We start from the raw sequence: 26,734 nt of genomic DNA, 5'->3' as shown, positions 1-26,734 counted from the left end.
AGTCCATCCACAACTAATAGCTGGAGTCTGGCATATAGTAGGAGCCCCTGGCTGGGGTGCCCCCTGTCCTGCCCTTCTCTGACTCCAGGCCCAGCAGTTGGGAGTTAAAGGGGCCTTGGGTTGGCTGTGTGTGGTGGGGGTGGGCCCTGGGATGGTCACCCACTCGACCACCCATACTTAAGGCTGTCTGTGTACCCTCCCAAAGTGATGACACCCTACCCCCATACCATGCCATCCTCATCTTTGTGCTGCTGCTGGTGGCAGTGTTGCCAAGATCACAGCTCTTATGGCCAGCAGCTGCTGCTCTCTGACTTCTTAGCTCTGAAATGTGGTCTCCCCTACAATAGCCAGATTTCCTGGGGGAGATCAGATTTCCCAGTCTGTGGTGTTTTTCATGGCCGTGAATTTGGTAGGATCCTACTTATGACTGTCAGGGCTACTAGCTATCAGGATAGATTGATTTAAATCAAGGCGATTAAATCCTAATTTAAATCACGGAGAGTCATTGATTTAAACCAAGTTTTCCACTGATACTACTTCACATTTCTTAAACAATGGTGCAAATCTGATCACTAAAGCATGTTAATTTACAACTCAGTACAGCATTTTACAGCATCTAGGAGGGTATACTTTGTGTAATTTTTAGATAATTTGATATTTATTAATTTGGAAAATGGTACATAATACTCATTATGTGTGTCAAGCTGCGGATGCAGCAGTACATTAGGAATGGTAAGAACTAAATCACACACAAACACAATAACACATATTTTATTAAAGTAAATCTTAAATGTTACATAAATGTTTCACATTTGCAAATGCAGCTGTCCTCTGAGTTTCCAGCTGACCTTAAATTTTTTTTTTAATTTTCAAAGTTTATTAACTCTAACAGACAAGTCATCACAACACTAAATGTATGCTGTTCTTAAAACTTCTACAACTAGCTCTCATCTTCCCCACACCCACTGTCATTTTTATTCATAAACTGAAACAGATATACGAGTTTTCCTGCTTTTTCAACTCCCAGTCGATTTCTTAGCTTTGAGTGAATAATACCAAATGATGAAAATCTTCTCTGTGCCAGTGCTGTGAAAAGTTGGCTTAGCAACTGAAGGAACTCTGTTTCAAGGTGCCTGGCTAATGATTTCCACCAATTCAGGGGAGTGACTTTGTTGAAAACATCATCAGTAAAAATGTACTGTTTAAATGGTTCTGCTCCAGCCCTGAAATTTATTATGACTGAGGAGTGATTTTTGAGATGCCCATGCTATGGCAGCATCATCATCTTCAGAAGTTAGGCATCTACCTTTATATCTGGGATTGAGAATGTTGGCAAGAAAATGAGGTGGAGTGAGTTAGTGCTTGATCCATTTGGTTCTTTATTGCCTGCAGTTTAACTTTCTGGTGAGGTATTTTTCTTCAATGTCTCTCAAAGTGCCTTCCAAATTTCGACAGCATCAGCAATGCAACAACAATTTCTCTGAAGTTTAAGGCTATGGATATAGGCTTCTGTATACTGAGATTATCCTCTACATTCCTCTTTAATCCAATATTAGATACTTTGGATGAGATACTTCCATTGATTATATCGTGGTTTTCTTCACACAGTTTTAAGAGAATAGGCCGGTTTTTAATAAATTGTTCAAAACAATCAACCATAGAATTCCTTTGAACATCTTGAGGGAGAATTAGTTTTGATCCTTCTGCTCTCTTCAGTGAAGCTGAAGCAAAATGGTTGTTACAGAAGTATTTTGCGACTTCAACATTTTCTTTTATTCCTGGAGAAGACGTATGTAAGTCTTTGGCTAAAAGATGCATTAAATGGGCACTGCAGCCATATGTTAAGGAGCATCCTTCCATTTCTTCTTCTAAGTATCTTCTCATCTTTGCCACATTTGCAGCATTGTCCGTGACACAACTGCTCACACAATAGTTGAATTGTTGTTCAGTTTATTACAGCTTTCACTACCACTTCTTTTAAATATTCTGTTGTGTGGGCATTTCCTGATGTATCTATAGTTTCTGAAAGAGATGCAACCCCATCTTCTGTTGACACAGGCACACATTACTGGATCATTGTGTACATTGCTTCCCCCATCAAGGCTTAAACTGGCAAATTTGCCCTCAGTATTTCTTGCACTCTGTTCAAGTTCCTTCTCATACAATGTATCTAGCAACCTCCCACCAATATCTGCTCTACTGAGAAATCTTTTCATCTATGGTGTCTTATTGGTATTTGCTGGTCCTTACTACAAACTCATTCATGGTGGTGGTTTTTACTGGATGATTGAAATCTTTTGCTTGCTACTGATAGTTTGTTGTCTGAAATATGTTTAGTTGCAGCACTGCTGCTAAAAGTACCGATGGATGACTCTGAAGTTGTTGCACATAGACAATCGCAGTCAAAGTCTATTATGCTTAAATGGAGTCCTGAAACAAAATTCAAAAATGAATTTGAATAGTCGTTCTTCTCATTCTATTATTCAGTTAATCATTTACATTTTTTTCGGCAAGGATGCAGATCCGATTCCAAATTACCAAAAAAGCTAAGACTGACCGCACTTAATTTTGGAGTAAGCCCCATAGAACTCACTGGCACTTCTGTTTTTTGAGAAAACAAGTATAGGATGGGGTTCCCTTAGGAAAGCTGAGTTTTGCTGAAGTAAAATAAGGAATAAATTTACGGTATCCCCATTATGGTCTGTGGCCATGATGTTCCAAAATAAGGGGCCTGTATTATGTAATAAAAAATAAGAAAATGATGCCCAGTGGCAACTGGCAACTCGATTTCTCTTACTGCAGCTTTCTATACCATATACTTGCAACATCCAATATAACAAACAGCTTGGGAATTTACTTGTTAAATCACACTTACACTAAAAGGCATAGACAGAGTCTTGAAGAATGATGCATTGCAAAGTGAATTATTTAAGTTACTAACCAGTTGATGTTCTTCAGACATCTTCATCCACATCATTTTTTCCCAATAAGCAGTTTTCATTATGTTGTTTCATTCTTGCAACTAGGCCCTGCATCTCCTTCTTACACTTGACACATTTTCCTGTTTTATCCAGGGAAGGAATTTCTTCAAAATATTCCCAGGTAGGGTCTCTCTTACGCCCAGAAGCCATGACTGTTTTTCTGTGGCAAAAGTGTGGGGGAATATAGGAAGCTATGTGTACTGAATAATGTATTCTTTTTCTTTCCAGTCCCACCTCACTGTTCCTTTTTACTCTGTCTCTGTTCTTTGTGTCTGTCTTTAAGATAGTGTCTTAACTAACTCCTCTGCCTTGCTTGGCCCAGCTGCACCACCACAGAAGCACAGAACAACAACAATCCTATCCAGCCTTTGTCTTTCTTTGCACTTGTGACTTTAGTCTGCTGAGAAACAGAAATGAAGCCCAGGAACTTTCAAGAAGCAAGAGCTGGTAGTTAGGCTGGACAGACTAAAGCCATTAATTCATTTTTATGAGACTGTAAGTGTAGGTTTAGCATGTTTGTGATGAGATTTAATTGTAACTGTTTTTTAAAGGATAGAGAATTTGATTTTTTTTAAATCAATAAAATACTAAATCTGATTTAAATTAAAAAAATCCAATTTTAATTTAAAAAAAAAAACACAAAAAAAAATCCATTGACTTTTATCCACCCTACTAGTTATGGCTGGCATGCAAATACCTGCTTATTGGTTGCTGTCCAGAGAACTGAACAAAGCATGTACCCAAGACTGTGGTTCTGTCACTGCATACCCTTATAACAAGAAATAAAGAATTACATTTCTTAAGTTGGCTTGAAGTAGGGGATTAAATTGCCTCTAAATTTAGTAATTTTAATGTCTCTTGCTAGAATGCTTGTTAACTAGGTGTATGTATGCAGTGTAGTTGTAGCTGTGTCTGTCCCAGGATATTAGAGACAAGGTGCGTGAGATACTATCTTTTATTGGACCAAGCTCTCTCTCCAACAGAGGTTGGTCCAAGAAAATATATTACCACATCCACCTTGTCTCTCTAACTGGAGGTGTGTTTGTTCTGTTTTGTACAGAGCCTTCCACAGTGGGGTCCTGGTCCATGGTTAGGGCTTGTAGGCAGTATAGTAGTAGTAACAAAAAAAAAAAAAAAAAAATTGGGAGGTGGGAACACTAATTGACTTCATATAGTTCTGCCTTAAAACTTCCCTCTGACACCCTAAAACATCTGCTCTTCTGGCTAATATTTGTCACAATCTTACATTCACTAGGAGATGCATACATTTATAGATTTCAATGTGTGAAGGAAATGTTGGATCTAGTCTACCCACCTATGTATCACAGGCCATTAAATTGCACTCAGTTACCTCTGAATTTATCTTAGTAACTTGTGTTTAGCTTCCAGAAAGTCATCCAGTCTTGATTTGAAAACAAGCTGGAGAATACAACACTTCCCCTGGTAGTTTTTCAGTGGTTAATCTCTCTGTGTTTGGCACATTTTTAAATTTCTAATCTGAATGTCTGGCTTTTGCTTCCAGCCACTTTGTTCTTGTACGCCTTTCTCTGAGAAATTAAATTGCCCTTTCATATCTTATACTTTCTCCTCTTGAAAATGTCACAATTCTGGGCAACTGCATCTGTATTCTCCCTCGTGGTCCATCAAGGGCACCCACTCTAGGCTCCTGGCTCCTCAGCCATCACCTCTTGGGCAGAGTCCTGCCACATCTCTCTCCTGACAGGTTTATTTTCCCAAACTGCACAGTTCTCTGCCTACAATATGAGTACTCCAGTAAGACAGACTGCCTAAATAGCACAAAGAGCAGACACAGGCCTCTCTCCTGAGGGCTATAAACAGTTAACACACTGGTCTTTATAAGTAAATACACGTATTCTTAAAATGAAAGTATTATGGAGAAAACATTAAAAGCTAATAAGCTTACCAGAGATCATCCCCAACTCCAACAAGGGCTCTGGTAGGCATCAGTCCTTCAAACCACAAAGGCTTTTGTTCATAACAGTTTTTGCTCAGAACAAACACGCCCATGAGTCAGTTAGTCTTTTCTTTTTTAGCTTGGGCTTTTTGATCTTCAGATTCTAGGAACAGGTAATCAGACAGTAGTGCCCTCCTCAGAGCATAGCTTCAAAAGGCTGGGTTTTTGTATAACTGGAGGTGGCAATTTGCATTCACCTCCCTCTAGAGATTCCCTAGGCAGACCACTTGAGACTGTTCAGAAATCCATTCTTGACTGGCCCATTGTTCACTGTGGTCCTTCAAAGTTCGTAACACTTTTCAGGGCTCACAATTATACATAACCTTTGCCATTTAATGCAGTGGACTCCAAAGATACTTAAACTTAATTCAATCAAGTTTTTTGAGGAAACTGCAATATCTGTCACAGAAGGTATTATACTGTAATCAAGCCACCTCTCAATCATCTTTTTGATAAATTAAACAAATTGAGCTCTGTTGCTTTTGTTCTATACAGACTAACACGGCTACCCCTCTGAATGAGCTCTGTAAGTAGCTCACTGTCAGTCATTTTCTCCAGAGCTTGAAAAATTTTTTACTTTTTTTGCACACTCCAGTTTTTCAGCATCCTTTTTTAAAACATGGACACCAGAACTATATGCAGTATTCCAGTATTGGTCTCACCAATACCATATTCATTGGTAAAAATCATTTATACCAATGTCCTACTCACTATTCCCCTATTCATATGTTAGAGGATTACATTAGCCTTTTTTTTGCCATGATATTGCACTGGGAGTTCATGTTCACTTGCTTGTCTGCTATAGCCCCTACTTTAAATTCTTAAATTTATGTGGTAATGGAAAACTTGAGGGTACAACTAAAAAAACTGATTTATTTCTTTAACTAAAGAAAAAAAATGTAATGTTGAATGAAACTAATAGGAAAATAAATGGTGTAGGGAGAAAGCTTGGCCCTTAGAGATTCTTTCCTGGAATTTAATTATAAAATACAGCATGTATAGTTTTTAAAATCCAGCACATGATTGGTGGTATTCAGTCCTGGCTGTCAGAATCCCTTTTGTTCTAGAATAAGTTGACAAACAAGCTAACCAAAATATTAGTCTTATTTCATACCCTGTACTTCTAAACAGATGTGTAAACTTATCTGCCATTTGATTCTTTTCCCTCTCTAATTAGTAAAATACAAGACTCTTTGTATGTTTGCGCTGCTAGATTGTGAAGATCTAGGGAATCAGTCTGTGCAGCTTACTGTCATTGATGTTACTGAGGCTTGGCCTACTCTACAAAGTTAGGTTGATGTAAGGCAGCTTATGTCAACTTAATTATGTCAGTGTCTACACTACAGTTTTGCTCCTGCTGATGTAAGTGCCCTGCTACATCAAGATAAGCACTACATCTCTCATGGAGGTGGAGTTATGTCAGTATAGTTAGGGTGACAGTGTCTCTGTAGACACTGTATTACTTACCTCCCCTGTTGGCTCATTCTTGTCAATTTTACAGCTCAGCTCTAGGGCTTTCACAGCTGGAGCCATGAAATTGACAAAGGTTGGGAGGCTCCCTACTATGAAAGTGAGCCCAGCTCACAGCTGGCCACCACTGCCAGCCAGGCATGGGGCTCACAGCTGTAGCTCCCACCTCAGGGTGACCCTCAGCTGAGAGTCTGAGGCTCCATGCTGTGAAACTGAACCAGGCACAACAGCCTTTCTTGTCAATTTCACAGCTTCAGCTGTGAGTCCCCTGCAAGTGAGCCTGAGGCAGTGGTGAAATTGACAAAGTGTGGCTGGCTCCCTGCTATGAACCAGCTTTCACACTGGGGCAGGTCGGGGGGCTCCACATTGGCAGCCTGAGCTGGAGCCCAACTGTCTGTCGTGTCTCCCCCCCCTCCCCGGCTCTAGCTGGTTAGCTCTGCTGGGATCTAAGACCCAGGGTGGCAGCCAGGTCTCAGCCCCAATCTCCCCTTCTTAAGTTAGGTGCAAGTGCACCTGGTGAAGATGCATGCCACTGACAGACGGAGAGTAATGTGGACATGGAAAAACTGCAGTAATTACTGTGGTGGCTGTAAGTCGGCCTAACATAGGTTGACTTAAGTGTGTAGTGTAGACAAGCCCTGAGTTGTTCTGAAAATTGCTGTACCATTGAATTCCTCTAGATAAATGTGGAACCCACCATGGGCTGCCAGGAGTTATAGCACTTCCCCTTTAGACAAGGTTAACTGTTCTCTGAGCAGTATTTCTGACCACATAATAGGTATGCTGAAGAGGTTGCCTGAAGCCAGGAGAGCTAGTTTTCATTAACCCCTCAACAGGTGGCTGTCATTTAGAGTTGGGGCAAATCTCCAGCAGCATAACAAGGGAATCAGGTGGTGGTGATAGGGCATATAAGCTTTAGGGACTCAGACACAGGAAGTTTTGGGCAGGAGAGGAGTAAATGCTTCTATAGTGAGGGAGAAGGGATGGTTTAGCTGTGGGACCAATCAAGATCAGAGAAAGCAAGCCAGTCTAAAGCAGGGGGAGGGGTCCATGGAGTGAATTTCTATTGGAAAGAAAAGTTTCCCATTAACTTCATTGGACTCAGGATTTCACCCAGGGTCTACATCTACATGCAGCTGCATAGCTTATTTTTTAAAATAAAATATAGTTATTGGGAGTCTTTTGCCCTTGCTGCTTCTTAATTCTCTATGCTTTTTCCTAAGTCCTCTGCTGATTATCATTCCTGGTAGCCAAAAGAAAAGTAGCTTAAAACTAATATTGCTTGTTTGGGAATCTCTTGTGATGCTTTATATAAAGTTAATCTGGGAGTTGGGGGTGGGGGAGGGGAACAATAGTGGATAAACCCCCTCAATCAAAAAGCAGAAAATTTATAAGACTGTGTAGCTATCAACTTGTTTTGAATAACGCTTTTGGTCTCCTCCTTTTTTCCACATCCTAATTTTTGCTACTCATCACATCTTCAGTGTTCACCCTGGGAAATTGATTAGAGTCCTTTAATACCACTGTACTACATAACCAGTATTAATTTCCCACAATAAATGTTTGTCTTCCTAAAATGAATTTTTCCTTCTCACCCTGCATAAAATGACTCCTCCCTGGGATTAGGATTTTAAAATCTTTTATATTGGTGTTCATGAAGCCCTTTACTCATATTTCTATCATGCGTGTGCAACAATTGAACAATTCCTTCCCTCTTGTTTGTCTGAGGCAGGTTTTCCAAATAATATATATTAGTTTGTACTTTGATCGGAATTTGTTCCTTCACAGTGTATGCTGATGACAAATAAGTTAGGGAGGCACTTAGCTTTCATCTTGGCAGACATGCCTACTGTAAGTCTGAATAAAGTTCCTTTTCATGTCTGTAATGTTTGGACACTATCATTGTACAGCACAAAAGAATTCTAATGTACCACAAACAAGCTTAAGATATTTAGCAGCTGGAGGGAAATACTTAATTACAGTACAATTGCCTAGTAGCAACATGAGAGGTCTGGCTGCCTTAGTGGTTGACCATCTGAGGGCTTATATACCCTTAAAACACTACCCTGGCACAGCTGTAGCTGTAGGCATTGCCTGTGCTGATGGGAGGAGTTCTCCCATGTAGCACAACTGCTGATGCAGAGAGCAGATATGAGGTGAATTGAAGGGGCTCTCTTTGTGGAAGGGAGAGGTGAAGATGTCTGCTCTTGGCAATTCTCAACTGTAAATGTAGAAAGAGGCTACTTCCTGTACATAAATGGATCTAGGTGTTGTGCACCTTTATAAGTGCATGTAACAAATTCTTGATATTTAGAGATGTCTAAACTCACATTAACCGTTTTAAGTGGTTGACCAACTATGTTTAGTATTTAAATTTCATGCCAATTAATTAATTAAAAACACTTGCATGTAAGAAAAGGCTGCAATTTCACTTACCATTCATACTTCAGACATTCAGATGTCTCATTCTAGACTAGATGCCTTTATTAATTCATTGTAACATCTTTTTGGCAAGAGCATAGATATTAAACCAGCTGCTTCATTCAGCACCTCTCAAATCACTTTCCTTAGAGTGGTATCCTATAATTCTCACTCTTCATGCAGGGAACAGTTTGCAACGGTCTCATATTAGTGTTCCCATGTATGCACCTTCATATCTTGATGGTTTTCTTTAAACATAAACTCAGTAACATTGTGGCATGTGCTGTCCAAAGTTACTTGAAAATGTGTGCGGTGTTTATTCTTAAAGATTTTTGTCCTTATGTGTATCTTTAGTTGAAATTTTTTACTTCCATTCTCCTGCTGTTCTTTTTTTAATAGCTAAACTCAGAATATTGCTTCAGATAGCTGTCAGGCTGATTAAAATTAGTTCGGCATAATGATTACTTTAGAAACCATGTGCAAGTTGCTATCATTCTTTCCAAATAAAGTTTAATTGTATGTGTGACACTGGGCCAGAAAAAGCCAAGCAACTTTATAAATTGCATGGCCCAAATCTGACCTTTAGAGACCTTGGAAAATACAATGGTAGTGAGGGTCATTCCTTATAAATAGATGTGAACCACATTTTGATTCTCAGATTGGGAGGTAAGGTGGTGCACAAACCATGATTACATAACAAATTCCTTTGGGAAACTTCCATATGGGCAATAGTTGTAAAGTGATATGTTAAATGGTTTCCTAATACTGCATTTTATTTCAGTTTAGCAACTGGAATAAGGGGGAGGAGGCAGCACTGCTTGACCAACCAGTTTTCTCTGGGCCACTAGTGATCCATGGTTCATAAATAGCAAACTCCTTTTAAAAAAAAAAACCAAAAACAATTAACAGAATTCATCCCAGACCCCCAAATGTTAGTTTCAGTAACAAATGGTAACTAATAAGAATGTTCAGGGTACATAAAGTTATGGTTCATACCCTTTTACCAGAAATTCACTATAAAACTTTTCACGGTTAATATTAATCTGCTAACACTTCTAAAGTGTAATTTTGGCCATAGTAGGTTGTGTTAGAAACACTTTTGTTAAAGAAAAATCAGCTGACCAGTGTATTTGGTCACTTTTAGAAACCTTGGCCCCGCTTCCTAAATTTGATTTCTATTTTTAGTTTCTCTTTTAATTAAGAAAAAATAGTTTTGAAAATTTCAGATACTTATTTTGACAAGTAGTCATAATAGGAAAATATTCCGTGCACATTTATTTTTCTTCAGTATCAAGATTGAGTGGGAATAAGGAGCTTTCTAATAGTAAGGCTGTGTTTGTGACATACTTTGAGAGATTTAGTTAAGGCTGATGCTTTTAAGATAGTTTGTATAAGCACTGACAGATACTATCGAATCACAGCCTATTCAAAGAATGTTGTATTTTCCAAATGTTATGTATGGCTTGTTAGTGACTGTATTTCTGGCTAAATGGGAAGATAAAAAAAGTGACATCTAGAGGCCTGAAACCTAAGTGGAGTGTCTTTGAGGAGACCATGAGGGGGGGTCAAGTGTAGCAGGGAGGTGTGATAAAGAAAATCTCCAAGGTAATGGCTGCTTTGAAATTTACTCATGTAAATTCTTGTGTAGCAGTAATTTTTTTATATTAATGCATCACACAGCCATACAAGGGCCTAGAGTCCATAGTTTACCTACTTAAAATACGCCCCTCGCTTCCCCCAGTGTCATGCTGCTGTTGTGGTCAGCAAAGGGGCTTGTGTTGGAGTTTCCTTTTACAGACAGAGGGAGCCTTGATAGTGTTCTTTGAAGTTTTAGGCTGTGGAACAATAATACACAATTGATGACCACCTGGGCACATTGCGAGGTTCAGTTTTGCCATTCTTCTGGAAAGGGTAGGGCTTCATGGCAGGCTCTGGTGATTGTTAGGGGGCAGAGGGAATGGGAGATGTCCACTTGATGGGGGATGGCTTGCTGGAGTTTTTCTGAGGGGCTGCTGATAGGTTATTTTCTGTAAATGTCAAAGGTGTTTAGAGTAGTAGGATAGTGCCTTTCTAAAAACTACTCTAAATGTTTGTGTAAAAAATTGTTTAAATAATTGAAAGCATATGAATGGAATTTAAGCCTCCACTATATTCTCTTTAACTTTTAATTAGTCGTGACTGAACCATACTTTAGATTAGAGTATTTGCTGGCCCAATTCCAGATCTCAGTTGAAACCATATAAAGGTAGTCTAAAAAATGATACTGCTGCTTTAGTAATGTATTCTGAATAACTCTCACAGCATATATGGGGATTTAAGCATATTAGTAACTTCAAATTTTATAAAAAGGTTTACTCCATTGTGCTGAAATCATCTTTAAGCTTCTAACATACACTAGAACAAACCTGATACAAATATTTCATAATAGTCTAAAAAGCTTCACGTCAAGTTTCAGCAACTTCCCATTTTTGATCTTAGCCTGGGTGTGACTCCTCAGAAGTGTATTAAAATTCCTTTACCAGTGTATGTTATCATATTGTGGAGATGAGGGTACTGAGTGTGAAAATATAGGGGAAACCCATGATTCTTCAAGGTGTTATCTTAATGTATCCACTTGAGGGATTTGGACTCTTGCTTTACTGAGCATGACTTCCTAGAAAAGCAGTATCTGTGAGTGTGCGAAGTACCCTTTTCAAAACCAAATGTGTGAAGCTGAGATTATAAGGAGATTTTCTCTTTGCCTTCTCCAATGCTTAACTCCCGCAGTTGCAATGTAAAGGCAGTCAGGGTCTAATTTAACAGCCAATGCTTTCAAAGTTAGTTCAGGGAACCTAAAATGCTGTCAGTTCAGCCAGAATTGCTTTCTGCAAATTCATGAACTGTTTTTCTAGGCTCATCAGTACTATCCTTTTTTTTAAAAATTAGTCCTGCTCTCAGTCTCTACCCATACTGTAAAGAGACCTCACTTCTCTGTATCCTTCCTCAGAAAGTGATGAGTGGATGAGCCTTTTAGTATGGCCAGAAGGTCAACAAACTCTGGGTTTATTTTGTCCAAGAGAGGAGCAAATTGTGAAGTTAAGGATTCAACCTCTGCTGTGAGAATGCTTTGCCCTAGAAGAACAAATCTAGGGATTGTGAGCTGAAACCAGCTCAAATGATCTTTTTGAACCACAGAGAGAAGTAGTTTTTGTGTAGATAAGAACCAAACAGTTGAGAGCTTGATGCTTAGAGATTATAAATACTTGAATTCTAAAGAATTTAGTGTCTTCCTAATATTAAAAGGTTTCCTGAAATAATCTCAAAACTCCACCCTGGAGTTATGTCAGGATGAATATAACCAATTAGGAATTTGAAAACTAATTTTTTAAACCCAAAATGCATGAACTGAATCTTTATAGATGCATAAAATAATTCACAAGTTTAAGTTCTGGAAGCATAATGAGAATAATACCTGCCAATGTCAAGAACAGACAAATGTACATATAGTAGCAGTTTGTTTTTAGTTTTGTGCTTAGTGTACACTAAACATTTCCCCCCAACATAGGTTTCTGTTAAGTTTTAGAAATGGGTTTCGTGTCTTGACAACCATCCAATTTCTTCTATCCCACACACTTGTTTTGTATGAGGCTATTGTGAGTTCTTCCCTTTGTTTCTAGTGCGGTAGAATTATCCTTTTAGTAATCATTAGGCTAGTGGAATTGTATCTTGATCATTCTATTGGGATCCTTTTAGTACGTGAAACATCAGACAAAATGCAGACAGACGTTGTTATTGGTAACTTTATGCCTTGGCAATCTTCTTTTACAGTATGTAATGCACTCATCTCTCTAAATTATTAACCTTCCTGACCTAAATACAAAAAGAATGTGGCTTTCTCATTTCAATAGAAACTGAATTTAGTCATCTTGGTAGAGTATTTTATGGTATAGTATAAACAGGGGTTTTTAAATTTTCAGGATTCATGAAGCCTTATTTTGTTCTGCATAAAAATCTGTTAGATAAAAGTGTTTTTCAATTACTTCCATGTTTGTACAAATCCAATGTCTATTTAAAGAATTTGGTACTCTATTGGCATAAACCAATGGCAGTTGTAGGAAAAATGCATGTGCAGAACCTGGAGTATTATTTAAGGTCACCTACAAAGGACAAAAACTGGATTTGTGATTATACTTGCTCCTTAGAGATGTATAAAAAAGGCCTTCTTTTCCAACCACACCATGCCAAAATAGTCTGCTTGTTTATATTCTTTTATGTCTAACTTTTAAAAAACCCAGTCTTCTCTGTTTTTGCTGAAGGCTACCATGGGAGGATGCAGAAAAGTGGATTGGGAGGTAATCTTTTTAGCCTATGATTGAAACAGGACATGAGCTCAACCCTTGACACTTAAGACACAAGCTTTTTGTTAGCATTTCAATTAAGTAGCTGTTAGCAAACCCAAACTAAAACCAAAGTTTTAAATCTGAATCTTAGTTTCCAGTTCTTTGCTGTCTGTCCTAATCTTACATGTTGTCCAGTCTTCCAAGAAAAACAGGTTAGACAAGATATGAATTCTTAATTTGGGAGGAGAAAACTTTTTTGGGGGGGAGGGGGGCAGGGTGGGAGGGGAGGCAGGAAATACTTTCACTCTTTAATAGATCATTTACTTTCTCTGCAGTTACGTTAAAAATCCTTGCCAACAAAAAAAGAAGAATTTTCAGTACAATGCTATCCAACACTATGGATGTTTTAATATTGTGAAACATCTTACTGCTCTGTGGTTTACAAATTTTGTAATGGTGACATGAGACTTTCACTGCACCTGACTCTGATTGTAATATTTGATCTTGTAGGCTTTTTGTATTTTATAACCTTTCATTTTGGTTTGCTTTACACAAACTTTTAATTTTCTCCTTACCCTGGCTTAAAGAGCAGGCAGCTAGTTTCCTTATTGGTAAGAATAAGATTATGCCACGGAGGTCACAGAGTCCGTGACAGGAGTTGTCAGCCACCACAGAGATGGAAGGTGCTGGACCATCCACCCCCACGCCGCAACGGGGCTTGGGGTCTCAGCCCTCCTTCCCATTATGTTTAGTAAAAGTCACAGGTGCATCATGGCTTTTGTTTAATTTTTGTTTGTTGCCTGCAACCTGTCCATGACTTTTACTAAAAATAAGCTTGACAAAATCTGAACTTTCTTTATGGTACACTCTCTTCATGAATTAGCCAGCAGGGGTATGAAGCAAAATCCATCAGGGAGTTGTCAGAATGGCTTCTGTTTTGTTCAGTTATTAAGGATAGTGAGCTAAAGGATTATACATATATGTAATTGTTAGGATCTGTTAGGTGGGACATTTGCCACTTGTTTTTTAATGGCATGAAAATGACATCTGACATTCATGAACTTTAGTCTTCTATGTTGCAGCTGGCACTGCAGTAAACTCAGTTGAATTTTTGAATGTACTTTCTAAAAGTTAATACAAATACTTAAGAATTACATTTTCATAGTACAAATATTGTATGGTTAATGAATGCCTTACTAAATAAGTGAAACAAATTGAGTGCTTCACTGTCTATTGAAATGAACATAAATATGGAGACATTAGTATACCTTGCAGTTAACCATATGTGATCACTGGCTAGTGTGTTTATTGAAACAATGTTAACAATTTTGCTTTTGTATCTTAGGTTGCAGGTTTTCAACAAATACTGAATGGTGACAGTGTGACAATGATTCCAGTACTAACTTCAAAAAAAGCAAGTGAATTGCCAGTTAGTGAAGTTGCAAGCATTCTTCAAGTAAGTAGCAAGTAACCTCTTAAAACAAGACTACAGCAATATTGTAACTATATTTAAGAGGCTATTCAGGGACAGGTTCTATGCAGTCTTTTATGCAAATACACACACATTTGCCTTCAGCTTTTTATCAGTTATTAGTTATTTTGAATGCAAGCCTGATTTTTAAATTGGCAGTTGAAATGCTAATGTTTTGAGAAAACTTTCATTAAAAATTTCAAGCACCATTTCAAAATAAAGTAGAAATTACGAGCAAGAGTCTTGTGTAGCTTAAATGTTTTTAAAATTCATAAAGAAAGTATTCTGCAATCTAAAAATCCAGTCCTGTGAAAGAAAAAGTACTTTTATCATTGTCTTTCTGAGAATGTTTTAAAAAATAAACAGAATTGCTCTGTTCTTTTTATTGACTTCTCAGACTAGGCTTTCTAACTTTTAATATGTTGATTAAGGCTTTTAAAAATATCTTTTCTTTGTAATGGCTTTTCATAAATACATCATTAAAATTATTTCCTAGACATTATTTTTGAAGCACGTGTCTGTTCATCAGGTTTGGAAGTTACTTAAATCAGCGGTGGTATGTGAATCAGATTGTAAATTTGACTTTTTTTTTCGTTTAAAAAGGCAAATATTCAAATATTTTGCTTTGGAATTGCCAGTTGCTCTTGGGACATCACTTTGTATTCTCGTACCAAGAAATGTTTTTTCCCACTTTCTCCTTGGAATGACTGGCAGAATGGTTATTTGAACATATCTTCTTGAAATCTGTTGTATAGTAACTTGACTGTTAGTTTAGTTTGACATCTAACAGCAGTTGTGTTAACTTGGCCAAAATTTTTTTTAAACAATTTAAAAATCTGGACATGTTGAGAACCTGGTTCAGCTTTAGAGAGTTCTGAGTTGTGCAGGCTCTGTAAGGCTATGAATGTTGGCTCTGAAGCAAATCATCCTATCACCAGGAAAGGCTGGCTTTTTTTGTGAAACCTTCTTTTTTCTGTTCTATAGCTATAATTAACTTCTCTATCCCCCCAAATATCCTTAAAACACCCCAGGATGTGTGCAGGAAGGAGGATTGGGAAAACAGCATGAGACCGAAGCAGGCTGCTTATTCCCAATTCTTTATTCAGGGTGCCAACTCTCTGACCAGGTTTGTGTATTTTGTAAACCTTGGGCCAACTTTCAGGCCACATGGTCTTTTGCTGCTGCTTTGATCCCAAAGGTGCACATGCTCTCTTGATTGATATGAAATGGAGTTTTTGGCCAGCAAGGGACCAGTACTTTCAGAATATGATCCCTTTGAAATTTTTGACAAGCGAAGTCACTGAGCCCCTGACATAACCCTCAAGAGGCTAAATGATGCATGCAGTTTGGCGATCTGACTGGCTGGGGTGAGAGGGCTCTGCAAAGAAGAGGTATAATCTGTTATAGATGTGGAGCAGCATCCAGTTCTATAGTGTTTTTTGTGGGCCCTTTGGTATATACCATTCCTGTGCAATCTGAAGAGCTTACTTTTTTGCTTCTGCCTGCAATTACCCCTCCCCCCAAAAAAAATTGTATCTCCCAATCACCAGTATATGCTATGGGCAGAGTCAGTAATTGCACATTCTATCCATGTTCCAATAGGCTGATCTTCAGAATGGCTTAAAAAACTGTGAAGTTTGTCATAGGCGAACGTTCCATGGATGGAATGAGTTTGATATCAGTGAGGATGAACCGCTATGGAAAAAATACATTTCTCAGGTGAGTTTGTTGTGGCCGTTCTCAAGGCGCTGAGTCACTTTATTACCTTCTTGCTTTCAGTAAGAGGGAGTCTTTCCAGTGCTTAGTGGCGTTATGGAGCTGATACCCAGCCAGTCTTTCAGTCACTCAAGTATGCTCTTCTGGCAGATGAACAGTAGGTACACCCCAATTTCTGAGTGTGCCTTTGAATTGTTCCCTTGTAATATCCAGCCTCTGACACTGTCTGCTCACAGAAACCCCAGATCCTCTTCACCCAAAGGTACAATTTACCCCAATTTACTAGTTGTGCCATAAATCACCACTCCTATAAACTATACAACACGTGAGTACTTGTAATAAAACAAGAATAGGTTTTATTTAAAAAAGATTAGAGATTTGATTAGAAACAAGAGCATGTGGTGGAAATAAATGGCTACAATACAAAACAAAATCACAAAATGTGAACATAGGTCTGTGCTTATTTATAGTTACTATTCCTATTTCATAAAGATAAATCCATTGCGGAGCTGGCTGGCTTTGCAAGAACCAGGATCCAAATGTTGATGAAGAGAGCCCCGCTTCATAAAGGGTTTCCTCAGTTAATGTATTGAGTGCTTCTCTCTTTTCTTCCTCTATACTGAAAACAGCCTTTTGATTCTATTCACAAACTGGGCAAACCCTTGTCTTGTTTTGTAGTTCCTTTTGTTTACCTTCAAATGGTTTTGATTGTTTGCAGTTGTATGATTGAAAGTTTTAGTATTGTGTGAGGCTTAACAATTAAGCCTTGCATTGAATCACTGACTAAAAAGGGCAGGGTGACACTCCAAATGGGTGATCACCAAGACACATTATCCTCTGTGACTAAATTTATGGTGTTGGAATTAAAGTATATTTTCAATATAAATGCATTATTCCTTAAATATTACCCATGTCTACATCTCGCAATAATTATGAATCCTGACAAGTAACGAGCTTTCCGTAGATACCTTATGCATTACTCTTTATGGATAAATATCCTGTAAGATGTATTTTGGTGTAGTGAGTGTGTGAAGTCGGAAGTAAGAGTTCTCAGCAAAGAACAGGGACTCTGCTTAGATTGAAGCCTCTGTGTCAGTTGTCGCCTCCCCTTGGTGTTGATTTTTAGTACATTTGTGAAGAGGATTGCTTTCCAGTCTTCTGTTCTCCACTTCCATGATCTTACTCTTAGAGAAACGTAGAAATGGATAAACTTAGTACAGTGATAAATTAGGAATCCTGCAGTGTAAAATATCTGGTTGATATATTGTAAGACCTCTTATTATTTAGCTATACACAAAGGTCTTAATTAGACCTGATTTGTTTCTGAATCCCATGTTCATGAGTGAATGGTCTAACCCAACTGGAGCTGAAACAATCAAGAGTTCTCTGGATGCTAACATTTGAATACAAATCACCCCCTCTGGGTGATCATATATAATCCCATATGTGGCTTTGTGAATGTTAGGTAAATTTTTCAAGACCTGTGTAAAGTACAGACCCCTAACTAGATAAGACAATTTAAAATAAAAAAGAGGCAGGCCAGGGGATAATGCAGTGGTGTGAGAACTTCACCACAGTGTGAAGCAGTGCTGCCCGAAGAATGGCAGGATTTTTCATGTCAGCCGTGGCTTGTAGGTGTGTGAGCCTAAATGCTTTTTATATGAGTGGTGCAGAAAGGTTAGTTCTTTCCTTCCTTTCTCCTCACTAGGTCTGCTGCAACAGAGAACTCATCCTTTGCTCCCTTGCCCAAATCACCCCAATCCTGCTACACGCAATTTTCTGGAACAGCATAATGATGTTTACAAGACTGTCACCAGTTTGTTTTCTGAAACTTGGCTGAAAGGGCAGTTTAAAAGCAACTGTCAAACTAGTAGGATGCCCGTGGAATGATGGGATTCAGAAACCTTCATCATGTGACACTCTGTCCGTGAGGCATTGCAAACTCTTCCCAAAGCGCCTTGCATGCAGTTGCACAGTGGGGTAGCTACCCTCAGTGCACTGCTCACTTTGTCAACAAAAGAGCTGATGTGAATGCAATCCACTGACGGAAAGAAAGAGACAGTGAAGACGCAACAGCGATTTAGTTACAGCGGTTATTTTGTTGACGAAACTTTCTAGTGTAGTCAAGACCTTACTTTTCCAGAGTGTTGCTAAATTACTGTTCCTTTTTTACTTTCAGTTTAAAAACCCACTTATTATGCTTCTTCTGGCTTCTGCAGTCATCAGTATTGTAATGCATCAGTTTGATGATGCCGTCAGTATCACTGTGGTAAGAAACTGAAATTTACCTTTGGGTTTCACTTTTAAAAAAGGGTGTTAAATGCCAGTTATACTGGAACCTAGCTTGGAAAACACTGGAATACTAAAGTTAATGTATGCTGTATCACTCATTTTTAATTTATAAAAAAGTTACATACTGCTGTTCAGTAACAGCCTATTCTTAATTGCAAATGGAAGATCTTTTCCATAATGTACAGTTCATAAAGCTAGATATTATATTTGTTAAAATGTTTGACCAGTATATTTACTAGTTCTGAAAGTATATGGACAAAACATTTACTTACTTAAAACAAATGCCAGATGAACTAAAAATACTGAAGATGTCTCTTACATCTTTTATTGCTATCATTACAGTTACAAACAATCTGTCCAGTATTTCTGTTTCCTAAGAGATTAGGAACCTATATCCCTACTGACCTTTAATCCCAAATTGTGGCTGCATTACTCAATTCAACCATACTTCCTATCAATGACCTACTGAGACACTCCTTATTTGTATGTTAATTAAGTTCTTTGAAAGATGTAATCTCGAGTCCACAGCAGCACAAAAGAAAAGATAATTGAAATGCACTCATTTTCATCTAGCCAGAAAAAGCAGAAGGGAGATATTACCAAGAAATAATAAATCTTTGTAGAAGTCTGTAGATAAGCAAAAAGTGAAATAAACAATGAGCTAGTGGGCCAGTAAAACGTTGCTAATTACTTGTCAATGTGTCTGATGCAGTAAGGAGGAAATGGTATTTTTAGACCATGTTTACACTTACAAGCTTATTGCGGCAGGTTGTACTGATACAGTTGTGCCACTATAAGATCACTCGTGTAGCTATGTTATGCTGACGGGAGAGAGTTCTCCCGTTGACATAATAAAACCAGCTCAATGAGTGACAGTAGTTATGTCGGCAGAAGAGCGTCTCCCATGGAGATAGCGCTGTGCACAGCACTATTTTGCCAACGTAAGTGCTAGCATAGACATGGCTTTAGTGACTTCAAAAAAGTATTGTCCTAAATAAGTTGTAAATTGTGATACAAGGTGGGTGAGGTAACTTTTTTAAAAAAATTTATTTATACTTTTTTATTGGACCAACATCTGTAGATGAGGGAGACAAGCTTTAAAATTTCTCAGAGCTTTTCAGATCTTGGAAAGCAATTCCTAGCATCACAGCAAAAGTAGCGTGGCCTGTTAATACCTCTGCAGTCATGGGGGGGGGAAGGGGGTTAGTGGTTACAGAATGTTGTAATACGCCATAAATCTAGCGTGTTTGTTCAGTCCATGATTTTTGGTGTCTAGTAGAGTAATGAATTTAAGCTCCCAGGCTTGTCTTTTGAAAAGTGTTGAGCAGGTTTCCTTGGAGGATGAGGACTGAAAGGTCAGATACACAGTGATTGCATGGCTTTGTGACAACCACAGGTGTTGGACTCTAATTTTCCTGTGTTGGTTCATTCGAAAGTATGTGGGTGACACTAGGCAATCACTACAGTTGTTGGAGGATTTAGTGCACTGGGTGAGGTACATCACATGTTGTGATAGGCATGTGTGGGATCTGTGGATCTTGAAAGGTGTGTTGGGTGGGGTATTTGATCATTGTAGCAGTGGAGATGTGTCTGCAGGTTTTGCATCTGTGCTGGTAGGGTCTGGTGCCACTTGGAGTTGGTGCCCTGGTCTGTGGGGAGCTTGCTTCTAATGGAGTGGTTAGAGGGTGGTTTGAAGTCCGGAAGTGGTGGTTCAGGAAAGATTTCTTTCAGGATAGGATCTTGATTGAGTATGGGTCCCATGAGGGGTGGTAGATATCTACTAAGGGTGTGCAGTCAGAGGGATTTTATTTCTCTATTTAATCAGGTTCTCTATGTGTTTGGGTGTCCTGTTTCATGATGTTATGGCTGTCTTCTCTGGTGGTATAGTTTGGTGATGGTGATTTTAAGTGTTAAGGTATATATCTTGGACTTTCCCCTTGGTGCTTTTTCTCTGGTATCTGAGTGCCTGGCTATAGATAACAGATTTGTGTTTGGGATGGCTACTTGGATCTACAAAGATAGGTGTGGTGATCCGTGGGTTTCTTGTAAATGGTTGTCTGTAGGGTTCCATTGTTGAAGTTAATCCTTGTGTCCCGGAAGTTGATGCTAGTATGGGAGTGTTCTGGAGAGATGGATGGGTGGTGGTAGCTCAAGCTGTGGTGGAAATCTATGAGGGATTTTAAGCCATCTGTCCGGAGGATGAAAGGATGAAAATATCAGTGTATCATTGGTTTGGTAGTGCATTTGTCCACAGGCCACCTTTGAAGTAGAATTTCTGAAGAGGCTGGCATATTGGAGAGCCATCCGATAACCATGCTTGTTCCCATGGCTTGGACAAAGTTTGTTGAATGTAAAATTGTTATGGGTGAGGATGAAATGGATAAGTTTGGTGATGTATTTGTTGTGGATATCTGAGGATTGTCCATTGTCTTGTAAATATGTGAGGCATGCAGCTATGCCAGTGTTCTAAGGGATGTTGGTGTATAGGGAACTGACATCCGTGGTGGTGAAGATTGTGTTCTGAGTGAGGTTGTTAGTATTGTGGAGGAAGTCCGTTGTGTCCTAGCAGAAGCTGGCTCTTTGTGTAATGAGTGGTTTGAGGATGGTTTCTGTGAGTTTTGATAGTCCTTCAGTGAGAATGCTATGGCCAGATATGATGGGTCTGCCTGGGTTCCCTTGTTTGTGTTTCCTGTGAAGCATGTGGGAGGTCATTGGGATGGGTTCATGGGGGTGAGTTTATAGAATCTTTCTTGAAGTTGTTTGGGGAAGGATTTGATGGTATCCTTAAATTCCTGGGTAAATTATGGTGTGGGGTGGTCTTTGAGTTCTTTATAGAAAGTGGTGTAGGAGAGTTGTTGGTTGGCCTCGTTAACGTAATCATCGTGAACACTATCTGGTGGTTAGATTTCAGGGACTGTATGGCTGTCCTCGGTATAGAGATTATGGTGGATGTGATGTTTAAGGATTTCACAGTGTAATCAAGAGTGTGGTTTCATCTGCTCTGTGGTGTCCAGTCAGATGATTCTTTTTTTCTTAGGATTGTCAGTGGGGACATGATAATTGTAAGTGGTGATGCTGTTGTGGAAGAATTCTTCTTCTAGTTCTCCAGGTGAGTATGGAAGCAGGTTTTGTGGTGGGGCAGAAGTTCAGTCCCTTATGCTAAACAATCTGTTCCACGTTTTGCTGTGATGCAGGGAGATCTCTTCTCAGACCCGAAGAAGAGCTCTTTGTCACTTGAAGCCTTGCCTCCCTCACCAACAAAAGTTGGTGAAAATGAAAATGAAAGATATTACCTCACCCACCTTGTCCCTCTAATATCCTGGGACTAATATGGCTACAACTAAACTTCATACAACAGTGGTAAATTGTGATGCCCTTTATATCAAGGGCCAACAGGTGGTAGGTAGAAAATTGAGCTGGTTTTAGGCTGACCTCCTGCCTTTGTCTCATTAGAAATGTGACTTCTGGAGTTAACTCTGGTGGGTAAGATAGAAATGTACAGCTTTGAGTGTTAAAAATATGACTTCCACTGTGGGAAGATGACAAACGATGCAATTCTGTACTTTAAGAAGTTCTCTAGTGTTCATGTAGAGCATTAGATAACTTATTGGTAGATAACAGATTTAGATATGTATACTTAATCAAAGTTGAATTGAGCTTGACCATTTTCCTTGGGATTTTAGTGATTGGTGTCAGTGTATCTGCTCCTTTGAGCAAGACAAAGAAAGGAAACATGACAGCAAGTGGATAGGTTAAGGGAACAGAGGTGGCTGTAGTCTCTGCAGTACAGTATCAGGAATCATAGAGTTGGAAGGGACTTCAGGAGGTCATCTAGTCCAACCCCCTGCTCAAAGCAGGACTAACCTCAGCTAAATAATGCCAGCGAGGGTTTTGTCAAGATGCAGCTTAAAAACCTCTAAAGATGGAGATTCCACCACCTCCTGAGGTAACCCATTCCAGTGCTTCACCACCCTCCTAGTGAAAAACTTTTTCCTAATGTCCAACCTAGAACTCCCCCACTGCAACTTGAGACCATTGCTCCTTGTTCTGTCATCTGCCACCACCGAGAACAGCCTAGCTCCCTCCTCCCTGGAACCCCCTTTCAGGTAGTAAAAGGCAGCTATCAAATCCCCCCTCATTCTTCTCTTCTGCAGACTAAACAAGCCTAGATCCCTCAGCCTCTCCTCATAAGTCTTGTGCTCCAGCCCCCTAATCATTTTTGTTGCCTTCCGCTGGACTCTCTCCAACTTCTCCACATCCTTTTTGTAGTGGGGGGCCCAAAACTGGACACAGTACTCCAAATGCGGCCTCACCAATGCCGAATAGAGGGAAATAATCACTTCCCTCGATCTGCTGGCAATGCTCCTACTAATGCAGCCCAATATGCTATTAGCTTTCTTGGCAACCAGGGCACACTGCTGACTCATATCCAGCTTCTTATCCACTGTTACCCCCAGGTCCTTTTCTGCAGAACTGCTGCCTAGCTTGTCGGTCCCCAGTCTATAGCTGTGCATGGGATTCTTCCGTCCTAAGTGCAGGACTCTGCACTTGTCCTTGTTGAACCTCATCAGATTTATTTTGGCTGAATCCTCCAGTTTGTTTAGGTCCTTCTGTATCCTATCCTTACCTTCCAGGGTATTTACCACTCCCCCTAGCTTAGTGTCATCCGCAAACTTGCTGAGGGTGCAATCTACCCCATCCTCCAGATCATTAATGAAGATGTTGAACAAAACCAGCCCCAGGACCGACCCCTGGGGCACTCCGCTTGTGACCGGTTGCCAGCTAGACATGGAGCCATTGATTACTACTTGTTGAGCCATATGCTCTCGCCAGTTCTCTATCCATTTTATAGTCCATTCATCCAACCCATACTTCTTTAACTTGCTGATAAGAATACTGTGAGACTGTATCAAAAGTTTTGCTAAAGTCAAGGTATATCACATCCACTGCTTTCCCCACATCCACAGAGACCGTCACCTCTTCATAGAAAGCAATCAGGTTGGTCAGGCATGACTCCCTTGGTGAATCCATGTTGACTGTTCCTGATCACCTTCCTCTCTTCCAAGTGCCTTAAAATGGATTCCTTGAGGACCTGCTCCATGATTTTTCCAGGGATTGAGGTGTGGCTGACCAGTCTGTAGTTCGCTGGATCCTCTTTCCTCCCTTTCTTGAAGATGGGCACTATATTTGCTTTTTTCCAGTCATCAGGGACCTCCCCCAATTGCCATGAGCTTTCAAAGGTAATAGCCAATGGCTCTGAAATCACATCAGCCAACTCCGTCAGCACCCTCGGGTGCATTGCATCTGGCCCCATAGACTTTTGTATGTCTAATCTTTCTAAATAGTCTTGGACCTGTTCCTTCAGCACTGCGGGATGTTCACCTCCTTCCCATTCTGTGCTGCCCAGTTCAGTAGTTGGGAGCTGACCTTGTCTGTGAAGACAGAGGCAAAAAAGGCATTGAGTACCTCAGCTTTCTCCACATCCTCTGTCACTAGGTTGCCTCCCCCATTCTGTAAGGGGCCCACACTTTCCCTAATCTTCCTTTTGTTGGTAACATACCTGTAGAAACCCTTCTTGTTCCCCTTCATGTCCCTTGCTAGCTGCAACTCTAATTGTGCTTTGGCCTTCCTGATTTCATTCCTGCATGTTTGAGTAGTATTTTTATAATCCTCCGTAGTCATCTGACCAAGCTTCCACTTCTTGTAAGCTTCTTTTTTGTGTTTAAATTCACCAAAGACTTCTTTGTTAAGCCAAGCTGGACACCTACCATATTTGCTATTCTTTCTGCACATCGGGATGGTTTGTTCCTGTACCCTCAATAAGGTTTCTTTAAAATACAGCCAGCTCTCTTGGATTCCTTTCCCCCTCATATTAGCCTCCCAGAGGATCCTGCCCATCAGCTCCCTGAGGGAGTCAGTCTGCTTTTCTGAAGTCCATGGTCTGTATCCTGCTGTTCTCCTTTCTTCCTTTTGTCAGGATCCTGAACTCGACCATCTCATGGTCACTGCTGCCTAGGTTGCCGCCCACTTCTACTTCCCCTACCAAATCTTCCCTGTTTGTGAGCAGCAGGTCAAGAGAAGCATGGCCCCTAGTTGGTTGCTCCAGCATTTGCACCAGGAAGTTGTCTGCAACACTATCCAAAAACTTCCTGGATTGTTTGTGCTCTGCTGTATTGCTCTTCCAGCAGATGTCAGGGTGATTGAAGTCCCCCATGAGAATCAGGTCCTGTGAACTGGAAACTTTCCCTAGTTGACTGAAGAAAGCCTCATCTACCTCGTCCTCCTGGTCTGGTGGTCTATAACAGACACCCACCACAACATCACCCTTATTGTTCTTGCTTCTTAAGCTTAACCTAGAGACTCTCAACTGGCTTATCTCCAGTTTCATACTGGAGCTCAGAGCAATCATAGTGCCCTCTTACATATAGGATGGACGTATGGCTATCATTGGGTGAACATGGAGGCTGAATTATCTATGGATACAGAGTACAACTGCAGCTAAATTAAATCTTGTTGTTTTTCTGTTTATCTTGCTCCTCCCAGTTAATCCACTTCTTAATTTTGTGGTTGCTAAAATATACTCTTCTGGCAGCTATCGGAGAGACTTTGTAATAACTTCTTTTAAGATGATAGTGCAGAAAATCTATCCAGCCCCTTAACTTTGAGTAACTTGTCTATACTAATACACAGAGCCTCAACAAGGAAATCAATACTGCTGTAGAGTAATATGACATGGAGGAGTGTGGAATATATAAACTTCATGCTAAAATACCCAATGCTTAGTTTAAAAAACCAACATGTGCTAGTATCTCAAAAGTGAGGCTTAAATATATTTATTGGAGTTGTTAAATAGCTATACTGGTTGCAAAGCTGGAAGTATCTTGTTTAGTTTTTTCCAGTAGTTACAGTACATAACTCCAACACTTCTGTAATCTTTTCATTTATATGGATATATGTATAAATGAAAAGATGATGACCTGTATACTAGTTTGACGGTGTACCTCTCAGGTACCTGTGTACATCTGCTTGTTGCCACCTTTTAGAAATGTAGCACAAACAGCAATTTTCCCCAAACTCTGAATCTCCTTGTTCAAAATTTATATCTCCTTATATTTGAAATTCATATTGAGATTTTCTCTAGAAAGCAGTTTAATGAAGGTTTTAGATGTTCCCCGATGTAATTATAAAACTGGTATAAATTGCACTGTTTAAAAACAGTGCACCTGTTTCAGATAGTATGGCTTTACATGTACGAGCAAATATAACTAAACTACAGCTAATATAATGATTTACTTTGCTTGATATTTGGAATTTCAAAAACTTAACTGCTTTTATTTCTGTTCAGGCAATACTCATTGTTGTTACAGTTGCCTTTGTTCAGGTAAGAGCTCTATTTTACCAACTTAAATCACATTAGTACTGCATATAAACTCTTCCATGTAAGCAATTGCTGTAGTTTTCTTAGGGATATTGTGCAATTGTGAATGGCAGAGAAGGTGATCCATGCTATGAAAAAATTGAAAAATGATCTTAGGTCTTGTACTATCTCTTTATAGACCACTTTAGCTATACGGATTATAGTTAAAGTACTTACTGTGCATGCATCTGTACTAATATGAGCTTCTTCCCTTTCTTATAAAGGAATAACTTACACTAGTATAAGCATTCCTATATAGGAATAGCTGCATCCACTCTATGGGGGTTGTGCTGCTTTAACTACATTGGTAAAAAAAAAATCATAATCCTAATTGACAGTTATTGTACAAAAACCAGACTTTTGGACTACATAATTTCTTTCTTTATTTTTTGAGTGTGACCATAATAGGTTTGTCTTAATAGACTGGTTAACACCTAAGTGTGGACTTCTCTGGCTGTTTCAGTGCAAGCTGTTTTTCACTGAGCAGATACTATTGTGACACTCAAACACTTGATGTCCGAATACATTGAGAATAATGTGCAGTCTTCATTTATTTATCTTGATTTTTCAGTCAATGTTTTCATATTTCACAAATCACATTTCTCACTGAAAATTATATCCAAATTACAAACCTGAGTTTTTGACACATCTGCTCTCCAAAACTGTAAACTG

The 26,734-nt window shown here is 39.3% G+C and overlaps 1 protein-coding gene across 6 annotated transcripts in view; it reads left to right on the top strand.

The window, feature by feature from the left end:
* Positions 1–26,734, top strand: part of ATP2C1 (ATPase secretory pathway Ca2+ transporting 1) — a 132,352-nt gene that overhangs the window by 34,015 nt on the left and 71,603 nt on the right. For all 6 annotated transcript variants that reach the window (XM_067561786.1, XM_067561792.1, XM_067561788.1 and 3 more), the window contains 4 exons: positions 14,512–14,622; positions 16,240–16,356; positions 18,533–18,622; positions 25,991–26,026. In XM_067561786.1, the coding sequence (XP_067417887.1) occupies positions 14,512–14,622; positions 16,240–16,356; positions 18,533–18,622; positions 25,991–26,026 (354 nt within the window). The remainder of the gene's footprint in view (positions 1–14,511; positions 14,623–16,239; positions 16,357–18,532; positions 18,623–25,990; positions 26,027–26,734) is intronic.

Source organism: Emydura macquarii, unplaced genomic scaffold, assembly GCF_026122565.2.
Source record: "Emydura macquarii macquarii isolate MOO-44397 ecotype Brisbane River unplaced genomic scaffold, CSIRO-AGI_Emac_v2 contig_2422, whole genome shotgun sequence".
Lineage (NCBI taxonomy): Eukaryota > Metazoa > Chordata > Testudines > Chelidae > Emydura > Emydura macquarii.
The sequence above is the reverse complement of the archived record's forward strand: the minus strand, read 5'-3'. Positions and strand labels throughout refer to the sequence as shown.